Genomic DNA, 23,619 nt, shown 5'->3' with positions numbered 1-23,619 from the left:
TAGAATAATACCTAGTGTCGCTGAGAATATTCTCCCAGAATCACAGTGCGGCTTTCGCGCAAACAGAGGAACCACTGACATGGTCTTTGCCCTCAGACAGCTCCAAGAAAAGTGCAGAGAACAAAACAAAGGACTCTACATCACCTTTGTTGACCTCACCAAAGCCTTCGACACCTTGAGCAGGAAAGGGCTTTGGCAAATACTAGAGCGCATCGGATGTCCCCCAAAGTTCCTCAACATGATTATCCAACTGCACGAAAACCAACAAGGTCGGGTCAGATACAGCAATGAGCTCTCTGAACCCTTCTCCATTAACAATGGCGTGAAGCAAGGCTGTGTTCTCGCACCAACCCTCTTTTCAATCTTCTTCAGCATGATGCTGAACCAAGCCATGAAAGACCCCAACAATGAAGACGCTGTTTACATCCGGTACCGCACGGATGGCAGTCTCTTCAATCTGAGGCGCCTGCAAGCTCACACCAAGACACAAGAGAAACTTGTCCGTGAACTACTCTTTGCAGATGATGCCGCTTTAGTTGCCCATTCAGAGCCAGCTCTTCAGCGCTTGACGTCCTGCTTTGCGGAAACTGCCAAAACGTTTGGCCTGGAAGTCAGCCTGAAGAAAACTGAGGTCCTCCATCAGCCAGCTCCCACCATGACTACCAGCCCCCCCACATCTCCATCGGGCACACAAAACTCAAAACGGTCAACCAGTTTACCTATCTCGGCTGCACCATTTCATCAGATGCAAGGATCGACAATGAGATAGACAACAGACTCGCCAAGGCAAATAGCGCCTTTGGAAGACTACACAAAAGAGTCTGGAAAAACAACCAACTGAAAAACCTCACAAAGATAAGCGTATACAGAGCCGTTGTCATACCCACACTCCTGTTCGGCTCCGAATCATGGGTCCTCTACCGGCACCACCTACGGCTCCTAGAACGCTTCCACCAGCGTTGTCTCCGCTCCATCCTCAACATCCATTGGAGCGCTCACACCCCTCACACCCCTAACGTACGTGTATTATGGCAAAATTATAACCTTTCCCTCTTCATGTTTCTTTCCTCATTAATCTGGAGTTTAGATGAAATTGGGATTTTCCCATTATGATACTCGGCAGTGGTGTGCCTGCTATTTGTGCACACGTGTCAGTGTGTAGGAGGGAGGAAATGTATCTGTTACCATGACTTCCCTTGCAGCAACCTGTTTTTGTACCTAGTTTGTCTGTGGATTTGTTTGACCTTTTGCAGATACCTTTGGGTAAGAACCACCTTGATGAGCTGACACTTTGTCAGAGGCTGGACTTTGAGTGTAATCGCGAACTTAATTTGCAGAGAGAACAACAAGAACTTGCTCAAGCAGGGAATCTTGACCCCCCTGGGTGACCCTTCCTGTATGTTGCCTTGGTGCCATTGACTTGAGCAGCTGGAGTCCCCCACCGCCCTATTTTTTGTTTCTTCCAACCAATAGCCCTTGGAAGGCGCAAAAAAAGTCATTATTGCCTCGGAAAGTGTACAATTCATCTCTGTGTTGTGGGCAGCGGCTATCGAATGATTCATTGCCTTTCACCAGAACAAAACGGACAGGAGCTTGTAATTACAAGACATTTTGTATTTTAAAGAAGCATGTTAGTGTTAAATTGATGTAATGAATCTAGATTTTGACTTTAGATGTCTGCTGAAGTGGGAGCAGGTTGGCCGATGTCAGCATGTTACTAATCATGTGCATATACATTTACTGATTCCTGATATAAACATTTTATGACAAGGACATTCTGAGAGCTAAGTTAAATGAGAAGCTTCATGTTAAAAGAAGATCTGGCATCTTCATTCGCAACCACTCTAAGCATTGACCTTGCGCTATGTAGGTTTTGACTTGGTGAAATATTGTAAGAAAGGGATGGCTGGCAGTTTCCCAGCTAACATAACATCTTAAACAGGCCTTTCCATTAGAAGTGAAAAGAATGGTGAGAAACAGAAAGCAGATAGATGCCGAGCAAACTGGAGTCACAGAACGCATGGACTCGTGGGCTGAAATGGCCTGTTACCCTGCTGCATGTCTAAAATTTTTTTAATTCAAGTAATTTTTGATATTTAATCTCAGTTTCAAGGCACTGCATTGCATAACCATGAGCAAAGATTAGAATACTGTGATACTGATTTATGCTGAGTTTTAATGAATGGAGCTGTTGGTAATCTCACCCATGAGGCAGGAAACCAACGTGAAAACTAGACTACAACCAACCTTCTGCCCTTCTTCATCATCATTGAGTCCAGAATGGGGCAGAATGCAGAACTAGAGTTACATTCAATCAGGTCACTTCCTCGACAAGTGGGTAGGTTAAAATTGCTCCCAGAATCACAGTTACACCACACAGAAACAGGTCCTTTGGCCATCATTTGCCTGCATTTGATCTATGCCAGGGGAGGCCAAAGTTGCGTAATGCCGGAGCCACATACAATAAACTTCAGATGTTTGAGAGCCGCAGCAATCACACGATTGCAAGCCATGCCCACTAAAACTAGTGTTGTGAGCACTGGTTCATGTGATTCCTGCCTCAGCCAATATATATCTGCAAGCCACACATTATATGTAAAAGTGCACATGTGGCTCTCAAGCCACAGTTTGGCCATCCCTGGTCTATGCTCTCTAAACCCTTCTTGTCCACTTATCTACACAAAGGTCTTTTGAATCTTGTAATTTGACAACCTCCTACCACTACCTCATTCCATACACCCACCATCCTCTGCGTGAAAATCCTGCCCCTCAGACCTTATTTAAATATTTCCCCTCTCACCTTAAATCTATGCCCTCTAGTTTTTGACTACCCTATCCTGGGAAAAAGACTGTGCCGACCCCATACATGCCCCTCTTAAACCTCAGAAGGATCAGCCTCCTCGACCTCCTTTAGTCCAGGGAAAACAATCCCACCCTATTCAATCTCTCCACATAACTCAAGCCCTCCAGTCCAGACAGTATCCCTGTTATTTTTTTCTTAACTTACTCACGTCCTTTCTATAGTATGGCGACCAGAACTGCACCAGAATACTCCAATTATGGCCTAACCAACATTTTGACCAGCTGTAACATGATGTCCCAACTCTAGTGTTTTTATGATATAGAGTAGGAAAGGGTGGCAGAAAGTGAACGCGGGTCCCTTGGAAGATGAGAAGGGGGATTTATTACGGGCAATAGGGAAATGGCTGAAATCTTAAATGACCATTTTGTGTAGTTCTTCACAATGGAAGACAACATCTAACTTTGCTTAAGGGTGATGTTAGGGATGCTGAACAACATTAGTGAGTCGAAAGGCTGCTAAGTCCCCTGCTCCTGATGGATTGCATCTCACGGTGCTGAAAGAAATGGCAGAAATTATGGTAGAGATGTTTGTAATAACGTACCAGACTTCTCTGGGATCTGGGTGGATCCAGTGGATCGGATGACCTCAAATATGACACCACTGTTTTAAAAAGAAGTATGAGGACAAAAAGGATGTGACTAAAGGGGAGTTTAGCTTAACATCTGTAGTCAGAAAAATACTTGAAGGTATAATTAAGGAAGCCACAGCAAGATAGCTGGATAGAAATTGTTCCATCAGGCAGAAGCAGTGTGGATTCAGGAAGGGCAGGTCATTACTCTGGATATAATGAGTGCAGAGGATAGAGGGGACAGCTGAATATTGTGCACTTGGATTTGCAGAAGGCGGTCGATAAGGTGCCTCACTGAAGACTTGTCTAAATTTAAGTTTTTTAGACCTACAGCAGGGTAACAGGCCATTTCGGTCCATGAGGCCCATGCTGCCCAATTACACCCATTTAAACTACTTCCCCCGGTACTTTTTAAACAGTGCAGAGGAAACAGACCCTGGAGGAAACCCACGCAGACATGTGGAGAATGTATAAACTCAATACAGACAGCGTGGGATTTGAACCATGATCCCAATCGCTGGTGCTGTAGCAGTGTTGCGATAACTGCTACGCCAACCATGCCTTATCTATGAGATAAGGATGCATGAAGTTGGGGATAAAGCATTAGCGTGGATAGAAAATTGGTTTTCAAAAGAAGGCAGAGAGTTAGGATAAATGGCTATTTCACTGGATGGCAATCAGCAGTTAGTACAGTGGCACAGGGGTCAGTGCTGGGCCTCCACCTATTTTTGATCATCATTAATGATTGGGAAGATGGAACCGAGTGGATCTAAATATCCAGATGACACTCAATTGAGTTGGAAAAGCAAATTGTGCAGAGGATGCACCGATGAAGTGGTAGGTAGAGTAAGTGGGCTGTCAAATGGAGCACATTGTTGGTAAATGAAATCATCCATTTTGGAAGGAAAACTAGAAGATCAAATTACTACTTAAATGGTGAAAAATTGTAGCATGCATGCAGGATGAGTGCTTGGGCATGGAAACAAAAAAATTGGTTTTGCAAGTCATCAAGGCAAATGCTATTTGGGCCGCCTTTGCACAAAGGATTGAATTTAAGAGCAGCAAGGTTCTGCTGCAAATGTACAAGGTTCTGGTGAGGCCACCCCTGGACGACTGTGTGCATTTCTGGTCTCCTGACTTGAGGAAAGATGTATTGGTTTCGGAAGCGGTGCAGAGGAGAGATTGAGTCGTCTTGGACTAGGCTCGTTAGAAGTCAAAAGAATAAAGGGGGATCTTATGGAAATATTTAAAATTATGAACAGAGGCAGGAAAGTTGTTATCACTGGTAGGGGAGACTAGATCTTAGGGTCATAACCTCAAGATTCCAGGGAGTAGACTTAGGATGGAGGTGAAAAGCAACTCTTTTTCCCAGGGAGTAGTGAATCTATGGAAATCTCTGCCTCAGGAACTGGTAGAAGCTACCTCATGAAATATATTTCAACCACAGTTGCATAGATATTTGCATTGCAGAGAATTTAGGGTTTCGGGGAAAACCCAGGTTAGAATTCAGACCACGGCCGTGATTTTATTAAATGGTGGAGCGGGCCTTATGAGCCAGAATGCCTACTGCTGATCCAATTTCTTGTGTACTCTTAAGCCCTATCTGATTAAGGCAAGCATACACCTTCTTCACCACTCTGTCTATGGTACAATCATATGCTATGCTTCTAGATCAATTGTGGAAGGAATTAAAACATCCAGATTTCTCAGACTAACCTACTTGAGAAGAAGAGGGGAAACATAATGTCAGACAGGAGATGCTTCCACCCTCCATTTGGCCCGCGGTGCAAGGTTGCACGACATTGATATGAACCCAAAGTGTGCGACAGGTGCTGAGCTAACATTTTTTTTGTGCTGGTCCCCAGGAGCTGAGGAAAGAGATGATAGAGCACAGAGTGAGTCTGGACACGGTCAATGAGGTCAGCAGCGCGCTCTTCGAACTGGTTCCATGGAGAGCAAGGGAAGGACTCGACATACTGGTGTCTGACGACAACGAGCGGTTCAAATCAGCAAGTGAGACTATCGCACAGAATGTAGACGAAATAGATGCTGCTATTCAGAGATCACAGCAGGTATGTCACACTCTGTCACATTAGAGTGCCCTCTTGATGTCAGAAATGGTGATATATCTGATCAATATCTCTGCACAAAGTTCTGCTCCTTCATAGTCTCTGCAAACAAAATGGGCTTCTGGAGAGGATTTAAATATGCCAGGCAAACTCCACTTGATGTGGCTTGCTGGTGTGGGAAGCTGGAACACAGTTAAGCTGTTCATTGTTGAAACCATCTGTCTGATCCATCAATTATTCCACAGGCCTTCCGACAGCACAGGAAATCCATCACAAATCTTCACGTTATGGAAGAGACCTTTAACTAACTGAATGCAGCTATGCTGGTAGCAGCTCCACCAGTTTAAAGTTGATGTGAGCCTCTTTTGCTTTTCAAGAGGGGAATTAAAAGTATGATCGACAGTTAATCGGTGTTGATGTGAACTAAACTGATTGAAAAAAAATTATTTGCATTCTTTGAAGAAGAGTTCTTCTGGGAGGGAGGTCAAAATGGGTGTTGTTTTATTAGAATAGTTGCAAGGGCTTAGAGAAACCAGTGAATCTGGGGCGGTTTCTCGAGCCGGTTAAGGGATGATTTGATCGAAGTGTTTATTTTCAAAAAGGTGTTTGAACAGAGGATTTGGGAAGAACCAGTCACAGTGAAGGATTAGCCACGAGTGCAACCCAACCCCAAGGTGATGAGCAGAAAGAGTGTAAAAGAAAAGAACTGTTGTGATTTAGAATGCCCAGCTGTAAGGGTAGACCGTTAATTCAGTTGTATCATACCAAAGGAAATTGAATTAATTCATGGGGAGGGGAGAGAATTTGCTGATCCATGAGGAAATGAGAATGATGCGACCAAAGGGCTGACAACAAAGTAATTCATTCTATGCCATTCAATTCCAAGGGTTTTCGTCAGGGTAGACATTCTTTTGCAGTGTCGAAATCCAAGCTGAGTGAGACAGTCGGTGTTTCAGTAAAAGCTTCAAAACTTGAAAGTTTCATTCAGGTTGCAGAGAGACTGATGGGTGGAGCGAACATGAGGAATGTCTGTGATTGGGTGAAGATCAAGGATGGCCAGGAGGAGCAATTGCTTAGGGTGCTGTCCAAGAGAGAGTTATCTGGAGGGGTGTTGGACAATGTTGCATAGGCTGTCCATTGTACTGCAGACCAGACACACAGTTCCACTGATTCACAACACAAACTGACTCTAACTGTTGTGTGGTGGCATAATCAAATTGCTTACATGAAATAGGTTTTAGATTTGGCTTTTGTACGTTACAAAAAATAGCCACATGCAGATCAGCCACTGAGCAGTTCACAGGACAGGTCTGTTTGTGACATTCATGTGCTTTATATAAAGTGCCTGTTAAATACAAAGAACAAAATCTGAAAGGGACACTTATCCCATCAAGCCCCACAGTTTCATTGTTAATTTGGATCTTTCAAAATCCAATTACTTGCAGTAATATTTTCGACATAACCTTCGGCGCGAGGGAGCATTTATTACACACAAGCTTCTCCCAATCCACGTTCAACATTTAACTGGAACCTTGCCACTTGGGCTCACATTATGGCTTTAGTTGTTACTCTTTGTCAAACGTAATCCCTTTTAACTTCAAAGTGCAAAGAAAGGGGCATGATAGAGAACAAGCAGACTCTGGACTTTGTGAAAAAGAACTAAAATGGTTGTTGCAAGGAAGAGCTAACTTAGCAAAATAAAACTGCACTAGCCCCCTGTTTATATTTCACTTAAATTTTCACCTTTTTATCCGTACTAATTACATGAATTTCATAAGCACCAATCTTCCCAAAGTTAAAAGAACCTCTCTGTTTCCAGTCTTCACATTGTCATGCTTTCTCCAAAATATTTGTGTTTTATGACTATTTCCGAACTGTTGTTAAAATGCCAAACTCCTTGCAGTGTGAGCTGTTGCTTTGATGTACTCTGCTTTGAGGTAAGAATTATTGTCCATAACGCATCATAGTTGGAATTCTCCTCCTAGTGATGGTCAAGTTCCATCTGTTACCTTGTTTGAAACGCAAGACTTTTCATGTTTTTAGTGGCTCTTTAATGGGCTGTTCATTTCCTGCTTCACCAAGATATGGCTTCATTTCACATCAAAGAAAGATACTCAGAATTACAAAGATGACTGCAAATAGTCTATAACCAAGGTCAGATCCAAGGTATTTGGAAATGCTAATATATTCTGCAGTGGTAAATAAAACCGTCAAATGCTCTGAGCTTTATTTGCTTTAACATCCGTTTTTCGTTTGTAGTTGGAGCTAAATCTTTGGCAATGTGAATGGTCTGGAGATCCAGGAGATACACAGGAAATGGCAGATGCTGGAATGTCCTGATGAAGGTGTTTAGGCTCGAAGTTTCAACCATTCATTTTCTCCCACTGATGTGGCTTGACCCACTCTGCTCCTCCAGCAGATTGGGTCTGGAGATTCAATCTGCAGAGTATAAATGTAGGTTGAGAAGAACCCAGCTTTGTTCCAATGATTCCAGCATTTGCAGTCTCTTGTCTCCTTAGAAAGAGCAGAATTGGGATATGTTTACCCTCCCATGATTTAATAGGGCACAAGTGCAGATATGAGAATATATGATTGGCATTGATGTCAGAGCTGGTGCTGTAACTCATTTTAATGGCTTCACCTGAGTAAAGGTTTTGCACTTGATGCATACTTGCAGGGAAAGAAGCACGTTGATTGTACATGAACTTGTGGTCATGACGCAAATTGAGGGAGAGTGATGGGTGAGTGTGTGGGTCATCAGCTAGAGGTAGATTTTAAATAATTGGCAATCAATCCAGTGGGGAGATGAGAAATTGCCTCAGATGTGGAACCGATCAGACTTGAGGAAGTTGAGGAGCGAGGAACTTGGAAAATTAAGAGCAGAAAGTAGGGATGGACTGCAAAGTATGATTGCTGGTTCTAAGATAATGAATCAAAAAGGTCACTGTAACCTGCAAGTATCTCATCTTTAGACTCTGCACTGATCCTCCACCTTGCACTCAGAGTGCCCACCCAGAATGAGAGTGCTAATTGAGGCAGGTTTAAGAAAGACCCTCGCATTGTGTTATGCTAACTGATGTATTGTGCTCTCATTGATGGGGCCAATGTGAACAGCTTGGCCACATCTAGTAAACTGGATCACTGACAATTTTGTGTTGTTTTCTAGTGCCAGTGGTAGATCTGAGTTCTGTGTGGTCTTATTGAGCAGGATACCAGTGTACATAAACAATGCCTTGCTGTTCCAAATATGATCTCTGTTCCCATCTTTTTAAAATTTATATCAGACCAGTCATTTGTCATTGAGTTTATAGAGGTCAGCCTGCCATAATGCAAATAAGATGTCATTTTCCAAGCCATGTTTGATTGACTGACCACTTAACAAGTAAACAAACCTTGCATTCTTGAATATTTCCGGATTGGTAATTATTCTAGTATCTTGTTACATTTCAGAAATAAGCTTCAAATATTTTTATTGTTCTGTATTTATTATCCCCAATTTCATTTCTGGGGAATTTTATTTGGAGAACTCAAAGCTGCATAAGTGGCTTGTTAAAATTCCTTTCAATTATATAAATTCAAAGCAACCATTGACAAAAGGGCTTCATTGGTCTGGAGATGGTAAGAGTGGGCCTTACAGATGTTTGCAATGGTTTCATTAATGATGGCATAAATTCTAAGTCTACCCTTCTATTCGTAGTCTGACACAAGGCATTATAAATACTCAATGAATTACCAGTAGATCAGTCTCTGACCAGATGTTTGGCCAGATGTGCAACTTAGAGAGCATCAAGAGACTTTTCATAAAAGCCCATACCCTTGGACTGCAAACAATATGCTCAACAAAAAAAAAGGCTTTAATTTCTATCGTGCCTTTCACAATCTCAGCATGTTCCTTGAAAAATTACATGAAAACAGGCCCTTGGGTCTACCTGGTCTGTGCTGACCATCAGATATTAACACACAAATTTAACATTAATTCCTATTTTCTGACCTCCCCCACACCCTCTCCCCCCTGCACTCTCCTCAACTCCCCCCCACCCCCCAGACTATCACTCATCTGCATGCTAAGGGTCATTTCCATTTGCCAATTAACCTTCCGTCTCACACATGGGTGAGTGCCCAGAGGAAGGGCACACAGTCACAGTGAAGACATGCAAACTCCACGCAGACAGCACCTGAGGTCAGGGTTGAACTCTGGTTTCTGGTGCTGTGAGGCAGCAACTGCTCCAGCTTTTCCTAGAGCTTCACACCTAGTGAGATATTTGGAAGGTCATTGCTGTAGGAAAATTGAGGAGTCTTTTACAGACGATTGTGACCAGGAGTCATTTTGCATTTATTATACAAGAAGCTATATATGGTTCTTGTAGGTTCTAGTACACTTTGGGATGCCCAGATGCGTGTTAGACAGAATATAGTGCATATCATGTCATTCTAACATGTTGAATTACCAAGACAATATATGAGGGGAAGGGAAAATCATGGAATATTTTCAACCAGGTACGAATCCAGTGCTGTCTATAAGGAGTTTATATGTTCACCCTGTGATTGTGTGGGTTTCCTCTAGGTACTCCAATTTCCTCCTACCCTTCAAAAACGTACAGGGGTTTGTTGGTATTTGAGCAGCACGGGCTCATAGGCCAGAGGGGCCTGTTGCTGTGATATATCTCTTAATTAAATTTAAAAATACATACATTTTCATTAAGCATTGCCTGAAACATTAGTGGGAAATTAGAGATAACAAACTAATTATTTCTACATAGGACAGTTGTTATTACCTCCTTAATCAGATCCTTGGAGCTGCTGGAGACATTCATCGCACCCCGGTCTGTATTGCCTCTTCTTATAAGAACATGAGAAATAGGAGCAAGAGTCAAGCCCATCTGGCTTGTCCAGCCTGCTTCTCCATTCAATAAGATCGTGGCTGATCATGTCATTGGCTCGACTCCATTTACCTGCCTTTTCCCCATAATCCTTAATTCCTCAACAATGCAAAAATCTATCTAGTCTGTGTTTTAAATATATTTAATGTGGCAGAGAATTCCACAGATACAGTACTCTCATCTCCGACCTAACCCTACACACTCAAAACTTGGGGCTGTCTCCCCGTTCTGTCTCATCCACAACTTTCCTGCCTTTATGTTTTCTATCCCTTTCATAATTTTATGTTTCTAGAAGAACCCCTCTTCTGAATTCCAGTGAGAGTGTAATACCAGGTGGCTCGACCTCCCTGCATAGAGTAACTTCCTCTTCTTTGAAATCTGCCTGGTGAACCCCATCTGGACATCGTAGGCTGAAGGGACAGTTCTGTGCTGTTATGTTCTATCCTTCCTCAAGAAGGAAGACCAGAACTGCACACCAATACGCCAAATGTGGCCTCACTAGAATCTTGCACAGCTGCAGCAGAATCGGCCTGGTCTTGAATTCAATCCCTCCAGCAATGAAGGCCAACAGTCCTATTTTCCTTCTTGATTATCTGCTGCACCTGCACTAAGAAGCTGTGGACATTTGCTCCTCTGAGAGAATGGGGCGATGTGAAAGGGAAGAGTGCTGTTTGTGTTTAAGTATGGTGCTGACTGACCTCACCGTCTGTCTTCCTTCACACCAGTACGAGCAAAGAGCAGATGCGGAGATTGCTTGGATTGCAGAAACTGAGAGGAAGCTGAGATCACTTGGTGACATAAGACTTGAGCAAGACCAGACTTCTGCCGAACTACAAGTTCAAAAGGTAATGCAGCAAGCTCAACAGCCGGTGTCTGTATGTTATTACTGGATAATGTCAGGTCCACTATGAGCATTTATAACAGAGGAACACTACAATTCTGAGAAACACGTTTTTTGAATTGAGCAATCCTGTACTTGAACACCTTGTTTCCTGATAGGTACATCCTTGGTGTCTTTCTTTTTCAATCTTTTTGTTAAAGTTTCATCATATACACAGCAAAAGGAGAACAGAAATAACACAATTAAAATGGCCTGTCCAAGTCTACATAGTATATCATATATAAATTCCAAAGAGTAAAAAAGGGACAGAAATAATTCTCCTAAAAAATAAATAATTAAAAAAAAACAACGAATCTATTTAAAAAAAAACATATATAATAAAAAAAAACAAAAACAACTGAGTGGCCTATCCCAAGGACCTGTCGAAGAGTTTAAAACATAGCTCCATCCACACCTACAGATAACAAAAATGGCAAGAATTATATTATGAAAGGAAGAGTTGATTCATAGAATAATCCTAGTTATATCCCATGAAAGTAATCAATAAATGGTTTTCATGTTTCTTCAAATTTAGTAGTCGTATCTAAAGTATGACTTTCGATTTTTCTTTCTAGATTTAAGAAAGACATAACAGGAGAAAGCCATTGAAATATTGTAGGAGAACGGCTCTTCTAGTTAATCATGTAGAAAAAGCTACACCTCGATATGCAGAAGTCGGTAAACAATTTCCATCTGTAATTCCAAAAGTAGCAGTAAAGGGGTTAGCTTGTAATTGAATAATCAGTATCATTGATAGAGTTTTTTAAATCTTTTCAAAATTTTTCCAACACAGAACATGACCAAAGCATATGAATCAATAGGCTTCTTCAGGTGCATTCACCGCCAAGAATGCACCTGCAGAAGCAGAAGCGGCCCTTTGAATTGCCGTTCAGGTGACAGCGCTAAAAGTGCAGCACTGGCCACCTGAAGGGACAGCTACACCGGATGCGCCTCTGAGTGCACTCCAGCTCCTGTCCCTTCGGGCTGTCAGGTTTGGACTGACTGGCTGTCAGTGCAGGGACGTTCCACGCGGGACTTCCCCACACTGACACCGCCGCCCAGCTCCCCCAACAGCCTGACACAAGCCCCCACACCCACCTCCCCCAACACCCCGACACGAGCCCGGAGACACCCTGCGTGGGACGTCCCCACCCTGACAGCCCACACTGGCTGCCCCACAGTGTGGGGACCCACGTCGGACTTTTGGGAGAGCAGAGCAGTGGCATCAGTATGGGGTCATCCCCGCGCTGACATCCCGCGCCGGCTGCCCCTGCCCTGATGTCCCGCGCCGGCTCACCAGCTGACTGTCATCTCCTTAGCAGCCGCATGTGCAGGGGGGACCTCAGTGCTCCGGCAATTATCCTTCCCGGAGGAGGGTTACAAAGTTCGCCATGCAGGCGTCTCATGCGGTTTCAAGTGGCCTCCTGACAGCAGCATATTAGCATAATATGCGGCTTTACAATTGGGGATTTTGGCCACCTGGAAGAGCCTAATGAAGCCCCATCAGTATTACACTATCACAAGTAGAACTCGGAATAATGAGAGGTCATTTATCTTTAGACATATAAGCTCTATGAACTATTTTAAACTGTATTAAAGAATGATGTGCACAAAGTGAAGAAGTATTAAGCAGTTTAGTAATTCTTTCCCATGTTTCAGGAGATAATGTTAGTTGAAGTTCCGACTCCCATGTTGAGTACGTCCTTGCTAAAAGCCATGTGGCCTTCATGCAACGTATCCTTCTCTTTACAGTTCCACTCTGTCAGGATTGTGAAGACAAGGCTGCTCCATCTTCAATGCTGTCTGATCACCATTACAGACAGTACAGTTGATAGTAATGCAGGACCCAATTTAATGATGGTATTGGCATACACTGAGTGATGAACATTTCACAACACAAAGGTTATTCTCATTCAGTGCTCATCCCTCACGAGGTCCATTTTAAACCCTTGAAATCACATGACCGTTTAAAGATGCACAGTTAGGGGGAGAACTCATGAAGTCGTAGTGGAAAAGATACCTCATTTCATTCTACTCACTACAATTCGTTGAGATTATTGGTATGTCATGTTTTCTGACCGCAAGTATTGGCCTGACTAATCCTCTCTTACCTATTCCTATTGCTTATGCACAAAGGATGGGCCAGTCAAGTGTTGTCAGTGGAGACAGTTTATTTCATTTTGTGTCCTTGCATGTACCTCTTGGCCTCTCTTTGGTCTCTGTCCTTCATAGATTGCCATTGTAAGTATTGGAGGAGCAGGCCAAACAAAACCAATACTGAGTCAGGAGCTCAACTGCAATGGGCCAATCACATTGGGGGAAAAAAGGCGTCTGTCACTGGGATGCCTGCTGCTATCACTCTCTTGGAATCAGTTGGCTCTCCACTCTTGTTTTTCTCACTTACCATCATGATCCATTTCACTTGGAACTAACAGGAGGATGCATTAGTTCATGCCAGCACTCCAGTGTTCTGGATTTAATGCAGCAGGTATATTTGGACCTGCCATGACAGCACTCACCCACTTGTGTCCCACATGTGGGCGAGCCTTCAGGGCCTGGATTGGCCTCACCAGTCACCTCTGGACCTACAGCCACCAATCTTCCATTTGTCTTTGAAGCCATGGTCATCTTCGACTACGAAGGACAAACAACAACAACATATTTGGAGAAGATTTAAAACAAAATCCATGTTGACATGTTCATATTCCCTGTTTCAGGCATTTTCGATGGATATTTTGCGACACAAAGACACAATTGATGAGCTTATCGCGAATGGGGACCAAATAATGAATTCCAGCACCGAGGAGGAGCGAGAATCCCTGAAGGTACAAGAATGAGGGATGCAGTCCCATGCTAATGATGTTGTGTTTGAGGATGTGTGAGTTACATTGGTCTGCACCCATTGCAAACCCACGTGTGAGCCATGAAATGTCAATGGGGAATAGATTATTTATTTACCACTTCTGTTGAAAGCAGTGCTTTGGATTGTTTTTGTTTAGGGAAAGCTGGAGGTGCTTCAGAAGCAGTATGAGGTGATCAGCCAGATGAATGCGGAGCGATACCTGCAGCTGGAGCGGGCTCAGTCTCTGATCATCCAGTTTTGTGAGACCTACGAAGAACTCTGGCCATGGCTTGAGGAAACTCGGACACTGATATCGCGGCTACCTACTCCTGCCATAGAGTTTGAGCTTCTGAAGCAGCAGCAGGAGGAACTTCGGGTGAGTGAACAGGTTGATCAGTTTCCTGGAATGTTGTATTCTTGGCTCAATTGTCTTCAGCTTGTGAAACCGAATTTGTTTAAAACTCAAGATTCAAAATTTATTTTTTTGTCGTGTAATAAAATGTAAAATTACGCAAATTGCATTTAATCTGATGTAAGGATTCACCACCGGTGCTCACGTAACCTCTAACAGCCGTACAGACTTAAGTTGAAACCATTTGCAATCCGAGCTCCAGATCTAAACCTCCAACACGACCAGGAAGCCTTCAGTGCGCTCGGAACCTCGGGCACCCTTTGAGCCCTCGGCACCCTCTCACATCCCGGTTTCGATTCCTGCAAGCCCCTCAGCCAGTCTCCAGCAGTCTGCAGCTTGGTGTGAGTCCTTTGACCGCAAGTTGCCTGCAGCCTGTGTAGGTTCCTTGCCACGAGTTGCCAATAGCCCGCCGCCTGTGTGTTCTTCAGCCGCTGGTCCTCTGCTGTGGTCACCATCCCGTCCTTTGTTTCTTCTTCTCAAGCTGGGGGCATTCTCTCTGTTTCTGGGGCCCTGTGTTAACCCTCTGCTTCCCTAGAGTCTGCAACTCCTTGAGGCTGCTGCCAGCACAGGTGCTGTCAGACCCCCACAGTCGCTGGATTTTAAAATAAAACACTGTTGACTCCTTTAACAGGCCACTTAAAGCCTGTATTGAGCTGGACTGGGCAGTAGGACCCTATGGGGCAGCAGTGCTTCTCCTCTCCTCGCTCTCCCTTGGTCCACACCAGCGGCAATGCTTCCATTCCAGCAGCGACACCATTTTTTTGCATATTACCCAAATCCTCACAGACCTGTTGGCGGAGCATTTTATCAGTGAATCTTTTTACCCGTGTCTTTCTTTAAGAACTCATCTTTGATCAAGTTTTCAATGACACGTTCCATTGCCTGCCTGGCTAGTTTTTTTAAATTTTGGGGTAACAGCATAGTAACAGGCCCTTTCGGCCTGTGAGCCTGCATTGCCCAAATACCCCCATGTGACCAATTAACCCACTTACCCCGTACATCTTTGGAATGCGGGAGGAAACCGGAGCACTTCGGGGAAACCCACATAGTCACGGCAGAACAGAAAAACTCCTTGCTGACAGCGCCGGATTCAAGCCGGGTTGCTGGTGCATTAATAGCATTGCGCTAACTTCTATGCTAACCGTACCACTCTAGTCGTGGCTGACCGTTGCCTTTAATTAGCACGCTCTGGACTTGGGAGGTACAGGTGAGCTGAATGAGAGGTGCTGGGCTTGTGGAGTCTATTTGTATTGCATTACGTAGGGGAGGTCTTCATCCTGTCAGACCTGCAGCAGAATCTCCTGACCTGAAGGTTAAGTGGGAGGAAAAAAAACAAATACAGAAGGAACAGGTACTCTGTGTTGTGTCTAAATTGGGAAAAGCTATCTAATAGACTGGCCAAATAATAGGATAACCTACAAAATCACAGGATGATGCCTTCATGCAATTATGGAAGACTTCTTCACAGTCCTACCAGAAGGCAGATGCTATGACAGGTGGCAACACAGTGGATACAGGTGTATATACCGTTCAATCTTTAATGGATTCTGGATCTACTATGCATCAAAGGTGGATGCCATGTTTGGCATGGTTGATGGGGAGCCAATTAATTGGTCTGCTTTGCCCTGCTTCTTGACACTGATTGGAGCTGACTCATCCAGGTGGATAGAGACTATTCTATCACACCGCCAACATGTACCTTGCAAACGATGGAAAGACTTTGCAAACTCCGCCACTTGCTGCAGGATATCCAACCTCCTGGAGCATGATATTCATGTGTCAAGTCTGCTCAGTGGTGATCCTAGGATATTGATCGTGAGTCAGTGCTAGTAAAATTGTTGAATGCCAAGAATAGGTGGATAGGCTCTCTTTTGTTGGAGATGGTCGTTGCTTGGTATTTGCAGCATGAATGTAACTTGGTACTTATCAACCCGTGCCAGATTGTTGTCTAAGTCTTGCTGCAACCAGGCATTCATTTGCTGAGAAGCTGTGAATGGAATTGAATGTGGTGTAATTATTCCATTTTGACCTCAAGTACTTGGATGGGAAGGTTTTGGAGGGATATTGGCCAAACGCAGGCAAATGGGACTTGCTGGGATGGACAACCTCGTCAGCCAAAGGACCTGCTTCTATGCTAAGAAGCTCCATGATTTTCACTCTTTGCAGTCACAGATAGATGCCAGCATGGTTGTGTGGTCAAGTCGGCGCTGTGTGTCTGGTGCTCTCAGCCATTAAACTAGCTGGAGGCTGGGTTCTGTGATGAAAGGTGTTCCAGAGGAAGAGGATGGCCTGCCCATTTTTTCTGCACTTCTGTTGATAAAGACTGCAAGTGCTTCAGCCTGTTACCATGCTGTGTCTCTTAAAAAAAAGTAGTCTGATGTTTCCGTAAATCAGAAACATTGTTTGCTGAGATAGCAAAAATTACACCGGTAAGTTAATTCGCTTCAAATTAGTACACATCTTTGTCAATTTTAAATGTGTTAATTTAAGAATTAGTTGATAGGTACAAATCTGTACTATAAATTCAAAAGAATCGGGACTTTAGGAGTTGTACATCGCAGAATGTCTATTAGAGATTTCATCCTGTGATTGTGAAGTCTGGCCTTTGAAAGGCAATGGTAGATTTTACATAGGAAATTTCCACAAACAGTTGAATGAGATGACAAAATAAAACATTTCTGTAACACTGAGTGAGAGATAAATATTGGTCTGACCAGCATGTGAATTCTGATCCAGATGTACAACAATCCATCTAAGAAAAATTGGAGCCTACAGAAACTTATCAGAACATACAGGGTGGCTTTTGTTAAGCTTATGTGTGTCTGGGTCTATTTAAGAAGCCCATTATCCGTTGTGAATGCTCTTTTGCAATGGACTTATTTCTGGGATATTGATCTAGTTCTTTAGGTATTAGAGTGAACATTATCAGCTTGTGTATTTTTAACCCAGCTGTGGTCTCAACGTGACAGTTGATTCTGGGCCTGTCAGAGGTGGAGTGGCATGGATGTTCACGAACCCCTGGCTACCCTTGGTCTTCAGTAAGGCCTTTAACACAACCCATGTGGGAGGTTGGTCAAGAAGGTTCAGTCACTCAGTCTTCGGGATGAAGTAGAAAATTAGATTTGACATTGGCTTTGTGAGAGAAGCAGAGAGTGGTAGCAGATGATTGCCACTCTGATGGGAGGCCTATGACTTGCCTAAAGGATCAGTGCTTGGTCCTTTGTTGTTGGTATATCAACAATCTGGATAATAATGAGGTAAATTGGATCAGCAAAGTTACAGGCAACACTAAGATTGAGGGTGTTGTGGACAGCGAAGAAGGCTTTCAAGGCTTGCAATGGGATCTGGACAAGTTGGGAAAATGGGCCACGAAATGGCAGATGGAATTTAATGCCATCTTTGGGAGGATGAACTAGGGTAGGACTTGCATGGTAAACAGTAGGGAATTGCAGAGTGCAACAAAACAGGGACCTGGAACGTGGTGTCGTAGGTAGATAGGTTCGTAATGAGAGCTTTTGGCACATCGGTCTTTATAAATCAATGTAGAGAGTATAGAAGTTGGGTTGTTATTTTGACAATGTATGAGGCATTTATGAAGCCAAATTTGGAATATCGTGTGCATTTGGTCACCTAATGTCAGAAAAGTTATCTATAAGATTGAAAAAGTACAGAGAAAATTTGCAAGAATGTTGCTAAGACTTAAGATGAGTTATAGAGAAAGCTTGAATAGGCAAGGTCTTCATTCCCTGGAGTATTGGGCAATGAGGGGAGATTTGATAGATGTATACAAAATTATGAGGGGTATAGATGGGGTAAATGCAAGCAGATTGAGTGAGACAAGAATGGAAGGACATGGGTTAAGGGTGAAAGGTGGAATATTTGAGGGAACTTCATTCAGAGGGTGGTGAGAGTACGGAACAAGCTGCCAGTAGAAGTGGTGAATGTGGGATCAATTTCAACATTAATAGAAATTTGGATAGGTACATGGATGGGGGCGTGGTAAGGAGGGCAACAGTATGGGTGCATGTGGTGGGAATGAGTTAGAAATCTCGTTCGGTTGGGACAAGATGGGCTAAAGGGCCTGTTTGTGTGCTGTAATGTTCTGCGGTTCAAAGCCAGTCAAAGGTGCCCAGTTGATGTGCTTCTCCCTCCAGTTCACGAACACACCATCACTAACAGCTTTCAGCAACCTCTTTCTGCCACTGGATCTGCTGAGCTAGGTGAGTTAGCTCTGCACACATCTAATGTGATAGATGTTAACTATTTTTGAAGCAATGGTCACGTGATGAATTCTCCGTGTAATCCAGAAATGAACATTCACGATGCCCTTCTGTAAATCATTTTATGTGCAACATTTCATTTGTGAATGAAAAGTGCTGTTTTATGAAATAAAAACAAGAGTAGCTAATTTGGCCTCAAACACCTACCCTACCTTTGAATAAGATTGCAGCTGATCTTCAATCACAGAGCTATTTTCTCACACAAATTCCATACTCCATAAAACCCTTAAAAAATTGATCAGTTGCTGACTGGGTATATTTGGTGACGGAACTCCCACAAACCTTTCAGGAAGGGAAGCCAACCACATGCTAAAGATGTGTCTCTGTCCACTGGGCCTGATAGCTGGGATATCCCAATGGTCACTCATTTCAATTCCCCACACCATTCTCATGTTTGGCTATGGTCTCAAGCACTGCCAAACTGAGACCACCCATAAATTGGAGGAATAACACCTCATATTCTGACTGGGCATCCTCCAACCAGGTGGCAATAACAGCGACTTCTCCGGTTTCAGTTACATCCCTCCCATCTCTCCCTTTTCCTATTCCTCTGTCTCCTTTTCTCCAGCTCCCTACCCCCTGTCCCTTTCTCACCCTTTCCCTATCCCCCTGTCTCCTTTCCTCCAGCTCTTTATTCAAAGAGCTATCCCCTGCCCTGATCAATTCTCAACTTTTCTCTCCTCTCCATGTCTGCCTATGGCCTCTTGGCCTGTGCTCATTCCCCCTGCCCCTTCTTGCTTCCTGCCTTTTTATTTTGGTGCCTGCCTGCTTTTTGCTCACACCTTGACAAAGGGCTCTGGCCCAAAATGTTGGTTATGTATTTTGGCCTCCTGTGCATGCTGTGGGACTTGCTGAATTTCTACAGCACTTTTATTTATTAACTCGTCTTCAGGATCAGTCAGGTTTGTTCAAAGAATCTTCTTACAACCCTATAGCTTCTTAAATTGGTTCATTGATAGAACACTACAACACAGAAAAAAATTAAAAATTTTTTATAAAGAGGCTCTTCAGCCCATCTAGTTAGTGCCAAACCATTATTCTGTCCAGTCTGATTGACCTGTACCCGGACCATAACCCTCCATACCCCTTCCATCCATGTGAGATCTTTCTAAATGTCAAAAATGATCTTGCATTGACCACTTCAGCTGGCAGCTCATTCCACTCTCTCACCACTGTCTGAGTGAAGAAGTGACCTTGAATGTCCTTTTTAAATATTTCAGCTTTCACACTTAACCCATGTACACTAGGCCTTGTCTCATCTGCCCTTCAATTAAAAAGCCTGCTTGGATTTACTCTATCTACACCCCTCATCATTTTACATATTATCAAATCTCCCTTCATTCTCTGATACTCCAGGAAATAAAGTTCTAATCTGTTTAATTTTTCTCTGTAACTAGTTCCTCAAGTCCCAGCAACATCTTTGTGAACAATCAAATATGCCTGTTATGGTGCATTTTCTGGTATTGATGTTTCAGTGTCGAGACGGATTTAAATAAAATTGGAAATATGCAGATTCCTGAAATGAAGTTCTGAGCAAGTTAATATTGACAACTAATTTCTTGTCTGTATTGCAAACACCTTTAAACTCTGCTTCTGAAAAGGTTTCTCCCTTCTTGTTAATCTTGTCTTTCTGAAGAAAAAGAATCACCCATCTCAAGACATGTCAATGGTTTCTGATCATGCACCAGAATAGGTATAGATTGCTAGTTAATTTTACCCTCTGATTTCTTCATTGATGCCGTTGCTAGTTTCATTGACAATTTTCACACTTTGGTTAAGAGCATAAGTCGGAAATATGAGCAGGAGTCGTCCATCAAGCCTGCTCTGCCATTCAATGAAATTATGGCTGATTTGAAGATAGGCTCATCTCCACCTACTTGCCTTTTCCCCCATATCCCTTAATTCCATGATTACATAAAAATCTATCCAATCTTATCTTATATACTAAGGTCACCTCCACTGCTTCAATGAGCAGCGAATTCCATAGATTCACCATCCTCTTGTGAAAATTAATTCTTCCTCATCTCTATCCTAAATCTACTACCCTGAATCGAGGCTATGTCCCCTTATTCTGGTCTCCCCTACCAATGGAAACACCTTGTCTACCTCTATCTTATCTATGCCTTTAATAATTTTATATTTCTAAAAGATCCCCTCTCATTCTTCTAAATTCCAGTGGGTACAGTCGCAGATGATTCAATCTCTCATGGGCTAACCCCTTCCTATCTGGAATCAACCTGATCAACTTCCTCTACACCGCCTCCAAAGCCAGTGCATCCTTCCTCAAGTAAAGAGACCAGAACTGCGCGCAGTTCTCCAGATACAGCTTCACCAATATCTTGTACAGTTGCAGCATAACTTCCATGCTCCTAAATTCAATCCTTCCAGCAATGAAAGCCAATATTCTATTTGGCTTCTTGATAGACTGTTGCACATGCAAACCAACCTTTTCGATTCATGCACAAGCACTCCCAAGTCCTTCTGCATGGCAGCATGCTGCAATCGCTTGCCATTTAAATAATAATCCAATCTTCCATTTTTCTCCCCAAGTGGATAACCTCCCATTAGCTAACGTTGTACTCCATCTGCCAGACCCTTGCCCACTCATTTAACCTATCTATATGTCCTTGCAGATGAAACAATGAGATAATATTATGTTTTTTGCAAGCATAATTTCTCCCTTTCTGATAATATTAGATAAATGAGCTTAATATCCAAAGGCTTGAAATGATGGGGGCATTTTCTGAAGTTACAGGTCGCAGTGCTCTTCTTTTCTTTGGCTTGGCTTCACGGACGAAGATTTATGGAGGGGTAATGTCCACGTCAGCTGCAGGCTCGTTTGTGGCTGGCAAGTCCGATGCGGGACAGGCAGACACGGTTGCAGCGGTTGCAAGGGAAAATTGGTTGGTTGGGGTTGGGTGTTGGGTTTTTCCTCCTTTGTCACAGGGCACTGTGGAAGGGCAAAATCACCATCGATCTGAACAAGTTTGTTTCACATACCACACAAAACAGTATAGCACAGGAAAAGATCCTTTGGCCCACGTCTGTGGTGAACATGATATCCACATCAAACTAAAACCTGACCTAAAAGTCTTTTGACACTAAAAACACTTATCCTGAAGCACTTGCACCCTTCTCTTCAGTACAGACCATGCTTAGCAGCAAGGCTGTTGCTGCACTTTAAACTTGATACAGGATTATTTGAGCTCCGGGAGTTCAGGATCCAAGAACAGCCCACTACTGTCGACAGCAACTAAGCAACTATCTGAATCTCAGGGTCGTATGTGAAATAAATCAGAACTTTGATTTTTGCCCTTTGTAAATGCAGGAAAAAGGAAGATGTTTTTTAGGTGGAATAATGTCTGCGAACTCTGACACTTCCCTGGGCAATTTTTTGCAAAATCTTGGCTCATGTTTTCTTCTTTAACTTAATTGGAAACCTCTGTTCCGGTGCAAGTTTTGCAGGAAGTGACAAGAGTTTTGTACTTTAGACCCTTTGGTCAAGCCTTCCCCCATGATATCATCTTCAAAGCACTTGTTTGTTTGAATTTCCTTTTCCCTCTGGGACCTGGCTGTCTGCCAGGCAACAAATGTTTTCACTGTTTCACCCAGAATACTCTTGAAGTCTGTTAGTTCAAGGTTGGCAAGTTCATATCTGAAGGTTTTGTTTGGCCAACTTCCTCACAGAGGTTGGAAGACCAGCGATAAAGACCCCTTTCTGAGCCTACTTTCTCCCATTTCAGAATAGCATGTCCTGCTCTCAAAGTGTGTGGGAGTTCAGTTTTAACACATTTAAATTGATCTGCCGTGTGTTTGGAGAAGTAGAATTGATGGCTGCTGCATTTAAACAAACAGCTGGCATCTGCTGCGGATCACATGACCTTGAAAGTGTTCCCACTTTCCATGAAACTTTGCCCTTTAAATTTGAAAGATGGACATTATAGTACATCTAGGCAAAGACATGATTCAATCACAGTTGTATTGTGTCCCTATATTCCCTTTTATGGAGTGCAGCCTTCATTTACCAAAATAATTATCTGATGTATCGTTAAGCATGGCGTGTATTGTGGTCTCTTTGGACAGCAGAGTTGGGTGGTGTACTTGTTTCACGAGCAATGTGATCGTCTCACAGTCTTTGAAACATTCAGTTTTACACCAACAACTTCAGACTTGCTTTGCAAATAGTCTCGCATCTGAAAAGTAAACATTGCTTCTTTTGTATATGTACTTCTAATTCAAGAATTCTCAAGATATGATATCACCAGTGCTCTACATAACCGTAATATACTTTCCCTGTTTTTCTGCTCATTTTTCCTCACCAATAAACAATAACAATTATTTTTCTGAATAATTTGTTGTAATTACAGCTTGCCTTTTGCAAATTATAGACTACTCCTCATGCAATTCATAATTTGAGTGAATTAGCAAGATGGTATGTTAAGGTAAGTACAGGAGAGGGAAAGAAAGAGAATGTGATGGGGAAACATTGAATTTGCCTTGCTTGGTTCAGTGCTCCCTTCCAGATTCCACTCTTATTCTGGAGATTTGGGCACAATGGGTTGGCACAACATCAAGGGCCGAAGGGCCTGTACTGTGCTGTGGTGTTCTATGTTCTAAGTCCAAGCTGATACTTTGGTGCTGAGTTGAGGCCAGCATTTATTGCCCATCCACCATTGTCCTTGAGAAGGTGGTGCTGAGCTGGAGTCCTTCTGGTGAAGGTGCTGTTGTGGAGTTTAGGCCCAGTGAGGATACAGTCCAAAGTCAAAATGGTATGTTACCTGCAGGTGGTGGAGTTCCACTGCGCCCAAACCCTTTCCCCTTGGTT

At 43.1% G+C, this 23,619-nt stretch overlaps 1 protein-coding gene across 18 annotated transcripts in view; it reads left to right on the top strand.

The window, feature by feature from the left end:
- The window catches only part of dst (dystonin), a 570,552-nt gene that overhangs the window by 473,078 nt on the left and 73,855 nt on the right, over positions 1–23,619 (top strand). For 17 of the 18 annotated variants that reach the window (XM_069886058.1, XM_069886062.1, XM_069886061.1 and 14 more), the window contains 4 exons: positions 5,297–5,503; positions 11,106–11,225; positions 13,978–14,085; positions 14,260–14,478. In XM_069886058.1, coding sequence (XP_069742159.1) covers positions 5,297–5,503; positions 11,106–11,225; positions 13,978–14,085; positions 14,260–14,478 — 654 coding nt within the window. Of the gene's footprint in view, positions 1–5,296; positions 5,504–11,105; positions 11,226–11,835; positions 11,930–13,977; positions 14,086–14,259; positions 14,479–23,619 lie in introns of those variants that run through there. The other variant, XM_069886056.1, reaches the window with a different exon arrangement.

The sequence above is a fragment of the Narcine bancroftii genome, chromosome 6, assembly GCF_036971445.1.
Source record: "Narcine bancroftii isolate sNarBan1 chromosome 6, sNarBan1.hap1, whole genome shotgun sequence".
In the NCBI taxonomy this organism is placed as follows: domain Eukaryota; kingdom Metazoa; phylum Chordata; class Chondrichthyes; order Torpediniformes; family Narcinidae; genus Narcine; species Narcine bancroftii.
The sequence above is the reverse complement of the archived record's forward strand: the minus strand, read 5'-3'. Positions and strand labels throughout refer to the sequence as shown.